Raw genomic sequence first — 21,861 nt, forward strand, 5'->3', positions numbered from 1 at the left:
TTTTCCACTACACAGTTCCAGCACGACTCGCCTCGACTCGCCTCGGTTCTTTTTGCGTTTCCACTAGGGAAAGTACCTGGTACCTGGTACTTTTTTAGTACCTGCTCTGGTGAGGTTCCAAGCGAGCCAAGCCAGTACTAAAATGTGACGTCGACACACTGCTGGCCGCTGATTGGTCCGAAGAGTTGTGTGAGTCATGAGCCGTCCCACACAAGAATCAAACCCGGCATTTTTAAATACCAGCAGCAGCGTTACCATAGTTACAGCTATACGGCTCAATTTTCTTGCTTTGTGTGTGACAGAAAGCCACATACAGCAGCAAGTACACCACGGCCTCCATGTCCTCCATTGTTTATGTGTTTTGTGTCGCGTATAAAACGAAGTCACGGCAGTTTCGCGGAGCCGTGCTATGACGACCCCGCCCACGTTGAGTAGGTACTTTTTTGTAATGGAAAAGGTCTGTCCTGGAAGCGTGGCGAGGCGAGGTGAGTCGAGGCGAGTCGTGCTGGAACTGTAGTGGAAAAGTGCGAATAGTGGTGCATTTAGCAGCTAAAGATCCATATATTTCCCTCAGGAGTTGGTGGAGAACAAAAACAGAGCTAAAAGAGAGTGAATATTGGACTTACATTAAGTAGATGGACAGAAACTCGACTCCTAATGAATGATAATATTGCTCCATAACTGCTGGATGTAGAAATAAACAACTGAAAAAGTGACGATATATCTGGTTTAAAGTGTCTTTAAGTGTATTAAGTTTAAATATTTGTTCATTACTGTTTCTTAGTTGGTTTCTATCCCTGACTTCAACTTCAACTTGTCAAAAAAGTCCCTTTTATGATGGTGCTAGATCAGTAAAAATACACATATGCAATGTCTTAGAATAACAATGCATGATTTATTTGGTCATTTATGCATAAATGTCTTGTTTTAGGAGGTAAACTCTGCACTAGATAAGCCATATTGACAGAAAACCATCATGACCCAGCTGTTCAGTAAGCATCAGAGTGCTGTAGCCTGACAAAATATTTGATTTAAATATCGTAATAACATGTTGAACATTGTTTGCTATATCAAAATGTGTGTTTTATTCATTTTAATTGTCTTGTTTTGATGTGACAATGTGACAAATTTGGAGTCAATTCAAGTTAAATCCAGCGAACAGAAAAGAGCGTAGCAGACTGATAAGGTATTACAGGGAGGAAGATAGCAAAATAAAGAAATGAGACTGAATTGAAAAGCAATTAATATGACTATTGTAGAAGTGGAAAGAAATTGTTATGAAGAGAAATAAAAGTATGAAACAGAGTGGGATGACTCAGCTCTGAAGTAAAACTGACAGTCAGAGAGAAAGTCAGTAATTGTGTTTCCTCTATGGTTTGTTTTCTCCTCTTTTTTTTTGTTGCTTGCAGTGAGAAGCTTGTGAACTAAAGGGCTTTGGCCTTTATGCTGAATTGCATTTCACCGAGATTCACCCACGAGACACTCAAACAATTCATCCTGAGCGCTTGGCATGCTGGTGTTTTTTTTTATTGCTCAGCAGTGGCGAGCTCGGAGCAAAGTAAATAACTGTTTCTGGGTCAGGTTTCCTCAAAAACACCTCTGAGGACCGAGTCACCGGTGCACCGAGGAACCTGTTCTGTCAGAGCTCGTCTTTACTTATCATCAGGCTCAATGTCTCACCGGGAAACTCTCTGGTGGACAGAAAAATGCTGCAGTCTGATGAAAACTTCATACTGTGACTCCAAAGATGGCTTTATATGAGCAAATACTAGTTTAAAGGTGCACTGTGAAGTTTTCCTGCAAACAAATTAAAAGTTTGGTATTTTTGTTGGTTTTATGACATTTGCACCATTTGTTTTACCAAAAGTAAGACTGAATGCTCCTGAAAATGTCAAATGGTGTAACCACAAAAGAATGATACGTATTACATATTTTATCCACCTACAGTGTATTTAAGTGGATTTATACTAATAATTACTTCATTTAAAACAATGTAAATGGTTCCTGATCTCCATGGTTACCAGATTAAATGTAATATTTAGAACAATTGTATTCCATTACCTTTATTCAATATAAAAAGTTATAATGTAAGATCATGCCAAACTAGTTGATATGGTGTTTTATTGAGAATTTAGTGTTTTTAAGCAAGTTGAATTATTTGGTACAAAGTTTTTATGGTTACACCACTTAGACATTTTTACCATAATCCTCTAATATATTCTCTCAAAATGGATTAAAAGCAGAAATGTGATGCTGGGTCCACAAAAAAAGAATGTGTGTAAGTTATTCATACGTTTATTTTCACATTTTAACCCCTTTAAATTTGACTAAACCACATGGACACAAGAAAACATCATTGACCCTTACATCCTTGTTTACTAGCTTGTCGTCTTCTTCTTCTCCACCTTTGTTGGTGCATTCATAAAAACACTGCTCTATAGCGCTACTAGAGGCCAACAACACCACAGGGAACCTTTAATGAAAGTTATTTTTCTATGAAGGCAATCATTGACTTTTTATATGTTTTTTTAAATTTGGAAATCAGTTAACAAGTTCATATCATAAACTTATCATAACATGTTAACCTCTTTTACATCTACTTTTATACATCCACGTACCTGACCAATTGCTGTGTAAAATGAGTTTGATTATTGTGTATTTAAGGTTTTGAGACACTGCTACATCATGACTCCAGCAGCACTTACTTTGAGACCATAACTATGCTTCAAATCAATTTATCCTAACAGTTTTAACAGTCTGAATCTTGCCCGCTAAGGCTCTGATTAGCTCTGTTGTTTTGTTCAAATGGACAAACAGACACTCACAAGAGAGCAAAAACAGACCTTTCTTCTTTTTGTCTTTAAATCACTGACACAATTTCCAGACGTGTGCAGCGGTTCAGAGGTGTGGAACCAGACTGCGGTGCCGTACCTGGCAACCATATTCGTTCTCATTAGGCTATAGGCTATTTCCTCAGTGTACAGGCTTTACTTCCCTGCCTTCTTAATGATGAGTGTGTTTCTCTGTTCTCCTCTTTTCTCTTTGATCGATACCTCCACGCCTCCTCCTCTACAGTCCGTCAATACTGAATTTGGAGGAGGGGGGGAAAAAAAACATTTTCAGGAATGATGATGGCCTTTGGAGCATTGTTACGTGAGTTCATGCGTGCACATGCGTCTTGGCGTGCATGTGTATACATTTATACAATATAAGTGGGTGTGTGTGTGTGTGTTTGCAACCAGGTATATACAGTATGTGTGTGTATATGCTCCCTTGTGGATGCAACTGTGCATCCTTGGCAGCCAGAAAACACATTAATCTTTCAAACACTAATAGTGAAAAGAGGAGTAGAGAGGACAGAGAAAGTGTGTGTTTCTTTGTGTGTGTGTGTGTGCATCTGGAAGAGGAGGAGGAGGAGGGGGTGAATGAAAGATATACTCCACCTCCCGAATTAAGAAGAGGCAAAAGAAGAAAAAAAAGAAAAAGTTTGGCTTTCATGAAGCATTAGAGAGATGATTAATTTGTCGTCTCACAGAAATAGAGAGAGAGGGATGGAGGGACTGATCGAGGGAGAGAGAGAGAGAGAGGAAGAGGGAGAGGTTGTGAAGTGGCCCCTCTGTCCTTCCTCGCGGTAATAGGATTGTTCGCTCACCGACGTGCTGATTAAAATGGAAATTCTACGACGCAACAGCCGACTCACACACACACACACACACACACACACACACACACACACACACACACACACACACACACACACATATATACACACTCTCTCCACCACCTCTCTCATTTACTCCCACACAAACACAGCCGCCATTCATGCAATATGCCTAATATGCAGGTGTATGGAGACAAGGGTGTGACCTCACGGTGTCCGACGCACTGAGGACTGGGAAGGATGAAGAAGAGAAGATGAAATGACAGAGAGAGAAGGAATAAATAAGTAGAGAGAAATGAAGTGAGACAAAGACGCAGAGAGGGGAAAACTGGAAGAGAAACAGAAGGACAGATTCAGGCTGAATGATTCATAGAGAGAGATTTTATAATAATATATTATTATAAGTTGGATGCATTAAGATCTGTGAGTAAAAGTCCCATACCTTACAGAGCCTTATACCAATAAATAAGTACAAGAATGATGACGGCAGTATATGAGGAAGTGAAGTAAGGTCAGCAGCAGCCCTGTTGCAAGACAAGGCTGTTGATATTGGACGATTCTGCAAAAGCCCACCGGCATTATTTGTTGTTCTTATTCATGTCCAGAGCCAACGTTTTTAATATTTCCCTCTTTCTGCAACATGTGTGCATAGCAGCTATTGTCTGGTTAAGATTAAGGAAAGATCATACTGATGCCAAATGATCTGCAGTCAAAGGATGTTTAGAGTTAGGCAGCTAACATACTCATGGTTATTGCAGACAAGGCCACACAATTACAAAGGTGTTACCTTCTTTCCTTTCTTCCTTCCTTCCTTTCCTACCTCCCTCCTTCTCTCTTTCTTTCCTCCCCCCTAATTTCCCCCCTTCCTTCTTTCCTCTGTCCTTCTTTCCTCTGTCCTTCTTTCCTTCCTTCCTCCCTTCCTCTTTTCCTTTCTCCCTCCCTCCTACCTTCCTTCCTTCCTCCCTTCCTCTTTTCCTTTCTCCCTCTCTCCTTCCTTCTTCCTCCCTCCTATCTTCCTTCCTTCCCTCCTTCCTTCCTCCATCCTTTCCTTCCTTCCTTCCTTCCTTCCTTCCTCCCTCCTTTCCTTCCTTCTAATACCTTTAGTAAGTTATGACTTACTATTGAACATGTTAAAAGGCAAACATGAAATAGCGAGTTTGCAATTGGACTTGCAAAACAAACAAATCTTACAAAGGAAATTACAAAATACATTTTTGGTCCATGCAATCCAGTATTACACACTGAAGCATTTACTGATCTGATAATAGCTCTGGTTTGACTTCGGAAATATGCATGGTTGGGGTAAAAAATGACTGCCTACTTAAGACAGCATCATGGTTGAAATAGGTTATGGGACAATTTTGGTCACTTTTGAAAATGGGAAATGAACAGCGATCTTCCATGTTTTGTTTGATCCATCCATGCAAACTTTGGAGCCATATATTTACACCATGTACTTTCTCCTTTTACTCCCTTCATAATAACTACAGCCAATAGAGGCCTTCTATCATTTGAACGTCAATATATGTTGTTTTGGGGCGCTTGCATTAATGACTGATCCTGAGAGGACAGTCTCCAAAATCCAGTCTATTGCATGAAAGTCTGATGCATTACCATGACCTCCACACCTTTACTAATTTCCTCATCACATTTTGCATGGGCACTAAACATCTGCATAAGATGTAAAATCACGAGGTAGGAAACTGTCCGATATGCATGTAATTTTTAAGGATACTGGACTTAACAAACAGGCAACAAATGTTAGAAATGTTTAAAGTACAAACTGTTTGCAGTAGAATTGTAAATAGTAGTGAATGCATGCAGGAGGTGGAGGAAAAGAGCAAAGATACAGACGGAGTGGGGGGGAAGAAAATAAGTACAGTGTGCAAAGATAAAGAGCATCAGTTACAGGATGGCAGGAATGCAGACGATGTGTGTGTGTGTGTGGATGTGTGTGTGTGTGTGTGTGTGTGTGTGTGTGTGTGTTTGGGTGTGTGGGTGTGTGAGGCAGCAGAATCTATAGACAGATTAACACTCTAATAGATGAAAATTGTAAATAATTTGCCGTAATGGTGCATGGAGGCTCTGCGAGGGAAAAAAGGCTGATTCAACATGACACTCGATCTCAGTCCCACTCTGGGAGCCTTCAAACACCACTAAGCGATTCGTTTGACAAGCAGCCGACTCCGTTCCCACCAACACAGAGTGCAACTCAGAGCCACCGACTCCCAGCGGTGCCGCTTGAAGCCAGAAAGAAAGAAAGAGAGAGAGAGAAAGAGAGTGTGTGTGTTTAAACGAATATCATTCTTCATGTCTTCTCCTGATTTCAGCTTTGTCATCTTCTCGCTCCCTCGTCTCTGTCTCCTCATCCCGCCGTCCGCCCCTCCTGCACTCCTTCTTTCTTTCATCACTAAGGCTGTGTTCTCCTGCACCTTTAAGCTTCCTCTCCTCCTCCTCTTTTTTGTCCTCTCCCCTATCATATTTTTCCTTACCTGTCATCTTCATCTCCTACCTCTCCTCACCTCACCTTTTTTCTGTTTCATCTCCATGCTTCCTCGCCTTATTTCCTTTCCTCAACCCTCTCATTTCCTCTTCTTTCATCCCTTCTCCTATCATTTCCTCTCTCTTCCCCTCTACCCCTCTACCCCTATCCATCTCCTCTTCTCCCTTTCTCTCCTTGTTTTCCCTCATACTCTCTCCTCTTCTTTCCTTATCTGAACCACGCTGTGTGTCGGTGTCTTCATACATTTTAAATGTAAGTATTGAGCTGTCAGGATGATGCTGGAGGACAGCCTGTCACCAAGACAACAGATGTCCTCTCTTCGGGGCCTTTTTGTTGACTTGTTTACCAGTTGTAGGTGACAACAAACTGTTTATGAGAAGTGAAGCACATGTATTTTTTATGGAGAGTAGAGAAGGGGGGGAATAAAAAGAGAGGAGGAGAACAGAAGAGACGAGGCATGCTGTATCTGCTGTTGGATCTGTCTGATTATAGGGATAAAGATACCACTTTGTGCTGGAAAATCTCCTCTCACTCTCGAGGCTTGGAGGGATTTTCTTTTTTCTTTTTGTTCTTCTTTTTTTTTCTTTTTTCTTAGAAATACCTCAAACATGTCCGCCTGCTCCCTCCGTCTCCTTCTCCTCGGGCTATGAGCTAAATCCAGATGTAAATTGCAAACTTCGGTTTCTCGCTTGTTTTTTTATTAATTAAAAGAAAACAGCTCTCTCCTCTTTATATATCAAATGCCACGAGGAGGGATCGGCACGGCAACGCACGCTCACCTATACTGTAAAGGTCAGAGATAGTGATTCACATTTGAAGATGTGGAAGTGAAGCTGACAGATTTTTTGCAGCCTTGACCCCAAACTCATGCATGCATTCAGAAGCAAAATAGAAAAATCCTTAAATCCAGAAATTGCATGTCCCCACTCACACACACACACACACACACACACACACACACACACACACACATACACACACACACACACACACACACACTATCTGTCTCACACCCTGATCAGCACCATTTCCTCTCAATCCAGCAGACTCCCCAGGGAGGTGAGCGACATATACAGACAGAGAGAGAGAGAGAGAGAGAGAGAGAGAGAGAGAGAGAGAGAGAGGAGGAAATGGAAAAAGGGGTTTTTTTGGATGGAGAGAGGATTGGACACAACAATTTTCTGCCCCGCGGGGGTGGACATGCATGGCCGGTCTAATCGGCTAAGGAGGGCACGACAGGAGGGCGCTCTCCACACCTCAGGGTTCAGGGAGCAGCAGCGTGTTTTTTTGTGTGTGTGGATGTGTGTGTTCCTACGTGTTAGATGTGTGTGTTCCTACGTGTGAGATGTGGGCCAGTCGGAGGTTACAGCGGCTTCCAAGCCCCTTAGTCTTCCTCCTTTGTGTCAGTTTTAAAGCTACTTAAAATGCCACCGGGGAAGATGTGGAAGAGCGAGAGAGAGAGAGAGAGAGAGAGAGAGAGAGAGAGAGAGAGAGAGAGAGAGAGAGAGAGAGGGAGAGATAGAGAGGGGGGGGGGGGAACAATCAATCGTGACTCAGAGTAACCTTCACATATGTGTTTTTTTCCTTTTCTTTTGGAGCTCAAATTCTTCATCATTCTTGTCAAAGCCATCTTTTTTACTAGTTCAAGTTCAGAAATACCAATAACAAGATCCTAAAAAATAGTGTACAATATGTCTAAATAAATGAGCAAGGATTCAAGGATTTATATTGTCATTGTAGATACATAAAAGAGAATAAAATATTGTAGTCAGGTCACAGTGATTGTAGTAAAAAAATATATCTAGGAATATGTGATAAAATGAACAAGGTGAACAAGATGGAAAAAAGGTGTTTTGTTAACCTTTACATACTCTTCATATTCTGACTCATAATTAGTCTCTACACCAATTCACATTCATAAATTCCCCATCAGTTATTAATGAATGTTTGATTAATCCTTCTATTTGATTAAAATACATTCACAGTCATTATTTTATGGTCCAGGAAAACAACAAAAATGTTTAAATGCTGATATTTTTTTTTACATTTTTAAATAAAAACAGGTCAAATTTGTACATTTGCATATATAAAAATGTGTATCACCTGCAAATTGTTTTTCTTTTTTTTTTTTACAAATGATGCATTTTATTTCCATTGTTGTATAGTATGGGGTTACATTAGGAAAAGTCTGGCTAAAACAAAATGTGCATAGATAGTTTTATAGTTCTCAAATGTAAAAATGGGTCAAATTTGACCCTGAATAGGATGTAAGGGGTTATATAAGTTTGCCATATTTGCCAACTTTACAAATCTCAAACTTAACCTAAATAGATTGAATAATGACACATAGCATTGGACTTACATTTGATGCAATGCTTCTACTCTTGTACTCTATCGATGTTTTTTTATATAAACAAGTTTGCTTTGAACACAAGAGAAGTGAGTATTTCAGATATAATGCCACGACATTGAGCGTAACAAAGACCCTGCTGCGTACTGAGATTGTGCCCGAGGCTTCTGTTGGTACGAACAAAGATAAGACAAGTATCGTTGGGAGAGATGCCTGATATACTCCAGCTGTGGAGGCTGTTGTTTTTTTTCTCTGGTTATGAACAAGCGTCTCGGTGAAGCCTTATTTGACTCCGAGCTGAATCCAGCTGCATGCAGTAGTGGTATTCACTCATGTGTGCAGTTTGCATTGATTTGGTGATTTGCAGCTAAATAGATGTCAAGACATGTCGGTTCAAACTAGGTGATATCTGATTAGAAACGTAATGTTCATTAGACACAAAGGATTGTTTTAGTAGCGTTTTGATCTATATATTTAACTTTTGTGTCGTCCTCCTGGGTCAAATGGACCCCGTCTGTTTTGACTGTTCCTTCTTTCCTCCCTTCCTTCCTTCCATCTGTCCTTCCTCCCTCCCTCCTTATATCTTTCTTTCCTCCCTCTCTCTTTACTCCCTTTCTTCTTTCCTTCCTCCATCCCCTTTTCTTCCTTCCTTCTGTCCTTCTTTCCTTCCTTCCTTTCCTACCTCCCTCCTTCTCTCTTTCTTTCCTCCCCCCTAACTTCCCCCCTTCCTTCTTTCCTCTGTCCTTCTTTCCTTCCTTCCTCCCTTCCTCTTTTCCTCTTTTCCTCCCTCCCTCCTAACTTCCTTCCTTCTTTCCTCGGTCCGTCCTCCCTCCTTTCCTTCCTTCCTTCCATCCCTCCTTTCTTCCCTCCTTCCTTCCTCCCTTGTCTTCCTTCCTCCATCATACCTTCCTTCCTTCCTTCTTTCCTCCATCCTTCATTCATTCATTCCTTCCTTCCTTCCTTCCTTCCTTCCTTCCTTCCTTCCTCCCTCCCTCCTTTCCTTCCTTCTTCCTTCCTCCCTTCCTTCCTTCATTGATCATGTATTTAAAAGCTGCTTCACATTGACTGGAATCTAAACACCAGTATTATATATTACCTAGATGTCTAAAAAGTTAAAGTTTTTAAGTCCAGTTTCAATATTGACGTGTAAACTCGTACATCACCAAATCAATGCTGGGATATAGAGTGAGACTGTAAGACATTATCTATTGTTTGTCCAGCAATGGGGTTGATAGTGTCAGTTTGAGAGAGTGAGAGAGTGGTGTACAAGACAGCCAAAAAAAAAAAAAAATGAGAGAGAGAGAGAGAGAGAGAGAGAGAGAGAGAGAGAGAGAGAGAGAGAGAGAGAGAGAGAGAGAGAGAGAGAGAGAGAGAGAGAGAGAGAGAGAGAGAGAGAGAGAGGAGAAGAGAAGAGGCCATTAGGAGGAGGAGATAGTGAGTGAGAGTGATGGAAGTAATGGGGAAGATGGAAAGGCCTGACAATGAAGATTGTGAGGGACAACGAGAGGAGAGGAGAGGACTGAGGAGACGATGTGAAGCGAAAAGAAATAAGAGAGAAGAGAGGGAGAGATATTTGAGGAAAGGAGAGAGAGAGAGAGAGGTGGATGAAGGTTATTTCACAAACAGGTCATCACACTGTCATTATCAACACATCCTCATAATTAAACGACTGCACAGATCGATTGTACCGTGAACTCCATGAACGACCCACAGCAATGTTTTTCTAAAGTGTCGGCAGCTTTCCAAAACGTACAAATCACAGTTAATAATAATTATATTTTATGGTGTGAAGGTTTGATTAGGTTTAGGCACCAAAAACACGTAGCTAGTGTCAGAGAAAGATCATGATTTGGTCAAAATGATCACTTAAAACATGGTTACTGGCCTCAATAGCTTTTGTTTAATATGCATTTTTATACCAACATGACTCATGTAAATAATGTCACAATTATTTTATTATTTAGATTTTTTACTTTTATTGTTTTTATTGTTTTTCGAACTTATTATTTATATTTTTTTCTTATTGCTGCTCTTCTATTTTACTGTCCACTTCCTGCTGCAATAATGCAAATTTCCCAATTGTGGGACTAATAAAGGAATATTATCTTATATTTAATTTCTCCGAGATATTTGGGATTTGTGAGACCTGATAAGTACAAAAACTGAACATTGTCTTTGAACAGGGACCTAGCTTGTTGCTATTGCTAAAATTAGTCAAATTTGTGCAGCATATCAAACTACAAACGTTATAAAGCATAAATGAAGAAGTTTCAACCATAGAATTTGATCAGGTTTTGTCCACTTTTATCTGTTTGTCGGCTGTTGATTGACTTGGCCAAGAGTCCCGCCTTCTCATTTTTACACTTATTTAATGTATTGCGTTTTTTTCTACCACTAGGTGGCACTAAGACATGTATATGATTGAGGACAACAGGTCAAAGTTAAGCAGAATGAAGTATACGGTCCAGCAAACCCTTATTGTCATAGCAACAGTAAACATCACAATAATCATAGATACATTTTTTAAAAACTGTCCCAACTCGGGGTTAGAAATGGAAAGTGAACAGTGGTCTCCTGCAGCTAAATCCACTTCTTTGCCGTCTATCTATGCAGCCATCCTCCGATTTTAGACATTTGTGACCTTATATTGACGTCATCTGAATTGCATCACTTCTCTGGGTCATAATTAGGTGATTACGGCTGTGAGGTTGTCTCTTACTCAACCTTAACTCTCCTGTTGTCCTTGAGTCAAGGAAGGAAGAAGGAAGGGAAGGAAAGGAGGGAGGAAGAAGGAAGGAAAGGAGGGAGGCAGGAAGGAGGGAAGGAAGGAAGGGATGAAAGAAGGAAGGAAGGTAGGTAGGAGGGAGGGAGGGAGGAAGGAGACGGAGGAAAGAAGGAAGGAAGGTAGGAGGGAGGGAGGGAGGGAGGAAGGAAAGGAAGGAAGGAAGGAGGGAGGGAGGAAGGACAGACAGGCGGAAGGAAGGAAGGAAGGAACAGTCAAAACAGACGGGGTCAATTTGACCCGGGAGAACGATACAAAGGTTAAAGTCATGAAGTCACTGTCAGAGGTCCTGTGAGTAAAGTTTTGGGTGTTTTTCTGTTGGGTTTGGTGTCGTTGCACCAAGTTATTCTGGGAGCACTCGAGTGTTTCTCTATTACACTTGTTGAGACTTTAACTCACAGCTTGTTTGACATAGATGAGAAGTGTCGCCATGGTTTATCCTTGCTACGAGGCTGTTGCGGAGACGCTCTGCATAGCTAAAGTGCACCAACCTGCATGGGCTGATGGAAAAACCCTGCAACAAAACTCACTTCTTAACAAGCCGATATCACAACCACTGAAAAGGTTTCTTCTCCTCGGCGCGAAAGAATAAACTCAATTTCACCCGAAAGCTAGCTTTATCATTAGCTCTTTGTTCACTTAAGCTTGTGCGTGCTGTCGGTAGCCCCAAAACGTTTTGCATTGAGCCTATTAAAAGATAGAAAAATGTTAAAGAACTCAAATGCGATTGAATAGTGACTTTACTTACTTTCAGGCCCCTCTTTGTTGAGGAGTCTGGTTTTCAAGTAGGAGCTCCGAGGCACTTAGATAACACCATTTTTTCCTGTAGCCAAAATTTCATGAGGCAATAAGCTGTTACCTTCACCTCATTCTCCAAAACCCAAAGACCCATCACAGAGCCCAGTCAACCAGAAAGAAAAACACTAGCGCTATTGAAAGCTGGTAATGTTGTAAATGGTTGATGCACAAGAGGAAAAGGCTGGGGGGGGGGGACTTGACGGGAGGATGGTGGAGGAGCTTCAGCTGAACAGTTTAATTTGTGGATTATCTAATTTCCCAAAAAAATAGCATAGGGTGGTAACACGATAAAAGGGGAGCAGGTGGGCCAAAAAAGACGCAACCACAATGTCCTGAAAGCTTGTTTATGGATGTTTTCAGTATTTAGAAATAAAGAACTTGCAGGAAACGATTAAAATTTGTGTTTAGAGATGACTCTCATTTTTTGATTGCCAAACTACTTGGCTAAATAACTTATGACTCCAGGGTTGGGAAAGTTACTTTGGAAATGTAATAGGTTACAGATTACTAGTTACTCTATTTAAAATGTAATAAGTAATGTAACTATTTCAATTACCTAATCAAAGTAATGTAACTTATTACATTTGATGACTTTTCTAATTGTCTAACCAATGTTTTCAGCTGTTAGGGTAAATGTTCCCTCCATCTGTCCATCCTTCCTTCCTTCCTTCCTTCCTTATTTCCTTCCTTCCTCCCTGTCTAACTAACTAACTAACTAACTAAGATCTAAGATCATCTGTTAGGGTAAATGTTCCCATTAAGCACCAAAATCTAAGTCCAGCTGTTTTTCATGGATACTGACATGATTTATAAGGGAGATCATTTCTTATAAAGCAACATTTATCTCTCATTTGAAAATGTATTCATTAGTTCATGTAGATTTTGGAATATCAAATAAAGATATTTGATGAATAAAGTGGGTTTAATTGGTACTGTGACTCCATTTAAGCCCATGTGTGCTCCAAATAACCCACATCATGATTTATTTACTAAACATAAAAAAATAATATTGATTTCAAAGAATTAAAAACATCAATATATGTATTCAGTAACATGTTAAATATTAAAAAATGAGGAAAAAACCCTCCTGAGCAAAATCTTAAAGGTCTGACTTCAGATGTAACCTCCTTTGTAATCATCAACATTTTCATCAGTAACTGTAATTTAATACATACAAAACGCTGCACATCTCCCAATAAGAAACAGCCACTAGAAACAGAGATAACACAAACACAGACCACACAAATTTAACTTTACAGGATGTCCGAAGTGATCTGAATGTGTCTCAAACCATCAAACACAGAAGCTCCCGTTACAAAAGTAACGTTAGCATGAAAATATCGGTAATATAGGATTTATTTAGTATTATTGATCACAACAGCAGACTGTGCACACCTGTAATAGACTGTATATAATCTGTTGTCATAACGTAAAGAACACAATGCATTTTCCACCCAAAGCGTCGATGTGCTGAGTTTACACAGCACACTGAGCACATCGAACTAATCACCACATCATTGATGAGAGGCTGACAAATGTTTGCACTCTTTACTCTACAGCTTTAAACACACACACAGTAAAACATAAAAAGAGTGAGCTGCTTTGACCTCATACAGCAAGCCTGCAGTTTTCAGTGTTAAAAAATCATCCACTGCCTCATTTAATTCAGGTCTCTGAAGCTAACGGCTAATTCTGCACTCTGGGAGCTAAATGGGTGATTTCCTTTTTCGGATAATGAACATTTTCTATCTATAACTTCGGCGATTTCTGCAGTTTTAAGGCATAAAACTTCTTCTCTTAACCCTCCTGTTGTCCTTGAGTCAAGGAAGGAAGGGAGGAAGAAGGAAGGAAGGAAAGGAGGGAGGGAGGAAGGAAGGAAGGAAGGAAAGGAGGAATAAGTAAGAAAGGAGGGAGGAAGGAAGGGAGGAAAGAAGGAGGGAGGAAGAAGTAAGAAAGGAAGGAGGGAGGAAGAAAAAAGGAAATGAGGGAGGAAGGAATGGAGGAAGATGAGAGGAAGGAAAGAAGGAAGGGAGGATGGAGGAAATAAGGAAGTAAGAAAGAAGGAAGGAAAGGAGGGAGGAAGGGAGGAAGAAGGAAAGGAGGGAGGGAGGAAGGAAGGGAGGTAGGAGGGAAGAAGGAAAGAACGAAGAGAGGACGGAGGAAGGGATGAAGATGGAAGGAAATGAGAGAGGGAGGAAGGAGGGAAGGAAGAATGAAGGGAGGACGGAGGAAAGAAGGGAGGAAGAAGGAAGGAAGGAAGAAAAGGGAGGAAAGAAGGAACAGTCAAAACAGACGGGGTCAATTTGACCCGGGAGGACGACACAAAGTTTAAGCTTTCATTCTTCTCTGTCTGGGTTTGTTTTTCTGTTCTCCTCGCTTATGGCGTTGCTTGGAAACCGATCTATCGCCATCTATGACCAGTGTGAGTGTCAACGTGTATAAAATGATTTAATGTCACAGTCTAAAATGCTTTGTTCGTATTATAATTGAATCCCCAGCGCTCGAGCACACAAGTGAGTCTTTTTTCTGCCCTTTTTGCTCTGACTAATACTGTAATTAGCATATTTTGAAATGAGAGTATTGTAATGGAGTAACAGCGCTGTACTTCTACGTCTCCTGTTTATCAGTGACCAACGCTCAGTAGCTCAGTTTCTCACAGTAGATTGTATTTTCATGCCTTTTGCTTGCTAGCGACCAAGTTACTTGCTTACGTGCTTATTTGGATGATTGGATTAGGATTTTGCAATTTACCACAACTGTGATTTCGTCCCGCTCTAAATCCAGAGTAGAAATTCAGTGAAAGCCGTCAGAGAACGCAGCATCAGAGCAGAAAAAAAGAGGGGGAAAAAACAGCTATTCAGAGGAAGATAAACTTATGGTTCAATTTCCTTTTAGCCTCGGGCAATTTATCCCCCCCCCCACCCCAACCCCCACCTGTAAATACTGCTCAATTGACCACTTTGTTCATCCCTGGGACATAAAATGGGATGACTGTTGCAACTACTGTTTGTTGGAGGTGAGTGCAAGAGACAAAAGGAGAGAGGTGGATATAAAAATAAAAAACATATAGAGAAAGGGAGGGGAGAGTTGAGGAAAGAAGCTGTGAGGAGAAGAGATGAAAGGAGGAGAGTGGTGAGACTGACACTTTGTTGAATGACCTTACTTCTCTAAAAACGTCTCTAGAATTTGTCTTTTTTTTCCCTCTATTTGTTGCTTTTTCTTTCTTTTTTGATAAATGAAAGAAGAAAGTCAAACAGACAGAAGAAATGGACTCTATAGAGTGACCTTGTGTGATTTTTCCTCTCTCTCTCTCTCTCTCTCTCTCTCTCTCTCTCTGGTTGTTTTCTTGGCAAACACACTGTAAAAAAAAATAAAGACATTGCTCACTTACAGGTGATGTTTTAGAGCCAGCAGCGGCTTATACACGATGTCTGACTGATGTGACAAGAAGCTCTTTTTGTCTGTTTGATATGCGCATGTTGAAACACACATGACTACGAGGATAAAGAACCAAATAAAACGAGGTTAGATCCGCTCTTTTCCTTCAAATGCACAAAGAGAAATATCATTGTGTAACGACACAGCCATGACACTTCTGTCACGCTCTGGTGACACATGCTGTTGTTCATCAGGTTTAGATCACATGGCCTCGTCCTGTTCTTTTCTGCTCTCAAAGCAATGTGTGGTTGGATTGTAAAAACCTCACACGGTTATATAAGGTGGAAGAGAAAAGAAAAAGAAAAAAAAGCTCTTCAACCCTACTGTTGTCCTCAGGGTTTTGAGTTAGGAGGACAACAGGCGTTAACTCAAAAATAAGGTATAGTTTTATGTAAATGAGGCTTATTGACTATAAGTTCCACGAATAAGTGTAAAACCTGTGTTAACCCTCCTGTTGTCCTTGAGTCAAGGAAGGAAGGGAGGAAGAAGTAAGGAAGGGAGGAAGAAGGAAGGAAGGGAAGGATGGAGGAAGTAAGGAAGGAAGGAAGAAGGAAGGAAAGGAGGAAGGAAGGGAGGAAGAAGGGAGGAAAGGAGGATGGAAGGGAGGAAGATGGAAGGAAAGGAGGATGGAAGGGAAGGAAGGAAGGAGTGAAGGAAGGGAATGAAGGGAAGGATGCAGGAAAGGAAAGAAGGAATGGAGGAAGAAGGAACGAAAGGAGGAAGGAAGGGAGGAAGAAGGAAGGAAAGGAGGAAGAAAAGGAGGATGGAATGGAGGAAGATGGAAGGGGAGAAAGGGAGGAATAAGGAAGGAAAGGAGGAAGGAAGGGAGAAGGGAAGGATGGAGGAAAGGAAGGAAGGAATGAAGGTAAGGGGGAGGGATGGAAGAAGGAATGAGGGAGGGATGGAGAAAAGAAAAGAGGAAAGGAGGAAAGAAGGACAGAGGAAAGAAGGAGTGTGGGAGGAAGGAAGGAAGGGAGGAAAGAAGGAACAGTCAAAACAGACGGGGTCAATTTGACCCGGTAGGACGACACAAAGGTTAATGAGATTTTAGACAATCATATTTTAATGGTTAAATTAGAATTAAAGCAGTATTGGTGAATGAATGAATAGTAGTGTAAAGCATCTTGAATTGCCTTGTTTCTGAAATGTACTTTATAAATAATACCTTGTCTAAGTGACATACATCATAGCTTTTTTAATATACTTTGACCTTAGCAAGATGGCCGCATAGTTGTTCTCCCCGAATGTGAGTAGTGATTCTGCTCTGTAGGCGTTTGGCATGTTTCAGTGATCCAGCATATTTATTCCTCCTTGTTGCACATTCAATATGTTAATGGAAGTCAGGCGTAACCTTCTTAAAGTTAGCATGATTGAAGTCTGCAGCTACACTGAGCGCAGCATCAGGATTACCCGTCTGTGAGCGGTTCAAGTCTTTGCAAAGATCCAACAGAGAACAGAGCCTTTGTACAAACATGTGGTGGGATGAAAACCGCTGTGATAATGACCACCGTCACTCCAATCCTTATTCATCATAAAGCACACACCTCCTCCTCTATTCTCAGAGGAGAGTCACCTGGTTGAATGGTGCTGTCTGCTATTCCAGGATGAAGTGTTTCAGTAAAAAAAAATGACATAACAGGCGAAGTAGACCCATGTGTTCAGGACTGCAGCCAGTGTTTAATCCCTCCAATTTACCTCTGGTTCCCTCTGATGTAGATATGGACACAGAGATGATCTTGATTGTGTATTTAATCAAAATAACTGATGTTCATCCCCTCCACCTTTTCCTCAATGTTTACACTGATGCTTACATTTGAAAAAACCTCATCGAATCAGGTAACAGAGCCTGCAGGAGGATAGTTTAAAAAGTGGTGATTTAATAATATAACTAATATTGTAAAAATAAACATAAAGAGCATATAAACATTTGCATAGATTTAGCAGAAAGGCAGCTGGTCTCTGCCTGTTAGAATAAAGTCTTCAGCAGTCTGAGTCAGTCATATCATATCAAGTGCATGTCAAGCACATTGACTTTTTAGCAATAAATTCCCTCTTTGTGATTTCCTGTTGAGCTGCGGAGGAAGTATAGCAACAAAAAGACGGACTTTGGTACAAACAGAAGTTCATTACCTGCAGCAGCTGACTGACTGAGCAGGTATCATGACTCAGAAATCCTCTGAAGTACATCTAACTTATCTCAGATATAGGAACTACAAAATGTCCTGCATTTAAGACTGACACACCTCTTTTGTTTTAAGGGTTTCTTTAAACTTTCAGCTTCTTTTAGCATCAGGGTTTTTTGTGAATACGGCTTTTGGTGTTCACCTTTACTGTGTAAAATCCTCCTGTGCACAGGGAATGATCTTTAAGAATAAAAAGAGGAACTGGGCTGATTTACTTGAGTAATGCCAGATTGATAAAAGAAAGATAACAAATAAAGAAAAAAAACAATGCAAAGAAGCAAATCAGACGTCAACATTAAATGCAAGTTAAGTAAAAAGCATTTAAGATGGAACAAACCATTCAAAAGTATGCATGGTAAAGAAAAAAACAACAATAATAACAATCCTTTTCTGGATTATTTCCAATAATTCTTTATAGAATGAAACAATATTGCCAAGCAGCCAATTTCTAGATTTGCACTCGGTCAGCAAAAACTGTTGTCTGGGCTTAAGTGGCACTTGGTATTTAAAATATAAATAAAACGAGAGACCCTGATCTCTCTCTTGCTGCCGGGTCAGAACCTCTGTTCTCCTTCAGCTCTGCTTACCGGCCGTCAGCTGAGAAAGCTTTTACACTGGACAGACAGCTCAGCAGGATTGGTGCCATTGTCTTAAATGGGCTACCTGGACTCCACCCACCCGACTCTCCTTTACTAACCTTACTAAATTCTCAATCACCTTTCTTTTTTTTCTTGTTTTTCTCTCCTCTCTTCTATCCTACCTCTATCTTCCCTCTCGCTTAATTGTCACTTTTACCTTTGTCTCCTTTCCGCCCCCTCCTCTCTCTCTCTCTCTCTCGTTCTCTCTCTCACTTACTGTGATTAAGTTGGGAAAGGAGCCAGAGAAAGCTCTTATAGTCATCACATCACCCTGGCGCTGCTTCATCATTTACTCACACACACACACACACACACACACACACACACACACACACACACACTCAGTCTACATTAGCACACGCACACACACAATACACACGGAGATTGAGGGAAACATTCTCCGCTGTAAGATTTGTCATTTTGCTAAAGCGGTCTGTTAATAACTATTGAGATCAAATGGTCGTGTGTTATGTGTTGGCGGGTCGACTTGCTAATGGAACTGTACACACACACATACATCCATTTTTCAACCTGCATGTGTGTGTGTGTGTGTTAAAAGGTATCGACAAATCGGTCCATTTCCGTGACAAATAACTAGTGTAAACTCAGCAAGTAAAAAAAAAAACTAGTTTTTTTGTCTGACTTTGACACTTTTTTGACATTGTGGCTCAAAATCTGATAATAGAGTTTGTGAAAATGGACAATTATCAGTATGTTTTATAATGACTGTGAATAGGAAAAAGTGTTTTTAGGCAAGTGGGCATTACCTGCAATTCCATATGTGGCCACTAGTCCAAACTCACTGCAGGGGAATGAGTCAGAAAGCATTAAATGAGTCTGAAAATGGTTTATGTGATAGGAAATGTATACAAATGTGGCTATAATTGATATTTGTATTGTAATAATGCATAATATTATGAATCTACGGAGAATTATCAGCAACTCTGCAGCTCCCGTCGGTTTTATAGTGAGTTTCAGCTCATTGTTTAGCTGTCCGCCTGCAACTTTGCTGTTTTGGTTCACTCTCAGCGCTCTCATAGCGTCATTTTGGGCAGAGAAAAAGAGAAAAAGCTGTATAAAGCTCATTATACACTACCTGCTCAAACAGACACAGTTATCTGTAGACTAGCTGGTGAACATAGTGGAGCATTGAGCAGCTTAAAGAGCCAGATATTTCCCTCAGGAGTTAAAAGAGAGTGAACATTGGACTTACATTCAGCAGGTGGACAAAAACACGACTCCTAATGAATGATAATGTTGCTCCATGACCACTGGATGTTTAAGTTCAACATATTAACTATTAATTTCTTTGGGTATGCATATTTTTTATGGCTTTTACTCCTAAACATTTAAAACACATGAACTGAAATAAAGCATTAAGCGTAATCTTCCAGTTTTCTTTAAGCATGTTTTGTATTTAATTGCAGTGTATTTTTTACCTGAAGTCTGAGTCTTTTGAAGTTTAAAATCATGTTTATCAAAAGCTGCATTATTGTGAGCCACATTATGTTTTCAGCAGGGTTTACCTGTATTTTACATTTCTGAGCTCAATTTAAAGACATTTCTTCTTACAACCCGCTAAAGCTTTTTTTTTTTTGATAAGTGAGTTGCAGGTTACATAACGACATGTACTCACTGTATGTGACCTTTACTTGACTTTTTGTTCTTCAGGTATCTTCAGTGTTTACTGAAGTGAGAATTTTAATGACCATTAACTCAAATAATCAGTAACTTCCTGGAGGAAATTGTGTCTCGTAAACATGATGTAATTTACTGTATGTGCTCCTTTTCTGTGGATTGTGTTTGTCTCTGATCAAAGGAGCTAGTGGATTGTAAACACACACACACACACACACACACACACACACACACACACACACACATACACAGGCAGGCAGACACACACAAACTAAAGTGAGCCGCTGTTGCTCTGGAAACCATACTGGCAATTTAAAGCCACCATGACGTGAGAAAATAAGTTGTTTATTGTGTGTGTGTGTGTGTGTGTGTGTGTGTGTGTGTGTGTGTGTGTGTGTGTGTGTGTGTGTGTGTGTGTGTGTGTGTGTGTGTGTCTCTGAATGTGTTTTTAAAGTAACCGAGAAACATGTTTATAATTTCGGCTCTAGCAAACACCTGTTGTTCATTTTGCATCATTTCTCTCTTTTCCATTTAATTCTCCTCATCCTCTCCTCATCAGGACGAATAATACTTGCTAATAGGAAGTTAGTTATAGTGCCAATTTGGGTATGTGAGTGACTAAAAGTGTGTGTGTGTGTGTGTGTGTGTTTCTAGTTAGTAGGGAATTCATCATTTCCTGACACTCTAAACAACACTAAACAAACAGAGGAGCCTCTAGCCTCTAATTACACTGTACGCTCCAGCACTTAAACCTATTAGCACCAGAGGGGATGTTTATGTGTGTGTGAGTGTGTGTGTCTTATGTGTTTGTACCAAGGTGGTCCGAGCATTGTGTTGCGTTAAGTTGATAACTACTTTTAATAGCAGCCTACTGTTTTGATGTGTCCACTAATTACTCTGCATAGATACCTGCTGGGTGCTTAACTTACTGCTATATTCAATTATAAAGTGTGGGACAGTTGATTTTAGTCCTCAGAGTTGAGGGTGACCATCGGTAATGTAATATTTGGGAAGCTGTTTTGTTGTTGTAAAGCTTTATTTACAGTTATTAAACACAGATGGTCCTCTTTGCTTTACATTCATGCAGTTTGACACAGTCATGCTCTGAGCTGCCCACAGTGATTTGACTTAAAGTGGATTTAATATTATTCTGTATGTTTGGCTTTTCCAATAGAAATTAGGAAAAGCAGATGGTAATCAAGTAGGAAAGTCATGTTAACAAAGTACTGATAAATTGTGTTCAAATCCAGCATTGTGTGAAAAACAACGCCCTCCTATTTATTTGAATGGATGTATTTACACTGTGGGAGTCGAGTCGAGGCCTCATAGAGCTCAGCTAAAAACCCGCAGCAGCCATCCGTCATGAAGTCTAACTAGAGTGAACTTCTGCCAAAATGCAACCCGACATCCCGCTGTGCTGGCCAGTCACATACATACACGCTGTAAAATCCTGTCTGTTAGTTTTATAAACCGCTGCACTGTGGGTTTTTGCTTCTTATAAATCCTTAAATTCATTCATCTGTAACTCCACTTCCTGGATTGTGTTTCATTGTCCGACCAGAACCTCAAATAACATCTGCACCGCACCGCTGGATTTGGTCTGAACGCAGCCTAAAGCGTTCATTAGAGTGTATAAAGAGCCTTTATTTTAAAGGAAACATTGTGCAGTCAACAAGGAAACCATTAAACCAGTGTTAGGCATATAATCATCATTACTTAAGTTATTTGTTTATTAATAGAACTGCAAAAAAAACATATTTGTTGGCTCCAGCTTCTCAAATGCAAAGATTTCCTGCTTTTCCATATTATGATATACTTGTACATTGAACACTGTTGCATTTTGTATTGAATTTGAGTTAATTGGACAAAA

At 40.3% G+C, this 21,861-nt stretch overlaps 1 protein-coding gene across 1 annotated transcript in view; it reads left to right on the forward strand.

The window, feature by feature from the left end:
• Nucleotides 1-21,861, forward strand: part of atrnl1a (attractin-like 1a) — a 362,787-nt gene that overhangs the window by 319,180 nt on the left and 21,746 nt on the right. Inside the window, exon 27 of the mRNA XM_062429999.1 lies at nucleotides 16,166-16,180. Coding sequence (XP_062285983.1) covers nucleotides 16,166-16,180 — 15 coding nt within the window. The remainder of the gene's footprint in view (nucleotides 1-16,165; nucleotides 16,181-21,861) is intronic.

The sequence above is a fragment of the Scomber scombrus genome, chromosome 12 (assembly GCF_963691925.1).
Source record: "Scomber scombrus chromosome 12, fScoSco1.1, whole genome shotgun sequence".
Lineage (NCBI taxonomy): Eukaryota > Metazoa > Chordata > Actinopteri > Scombriformes > Scombridae > Scomber > Scomber scombrus.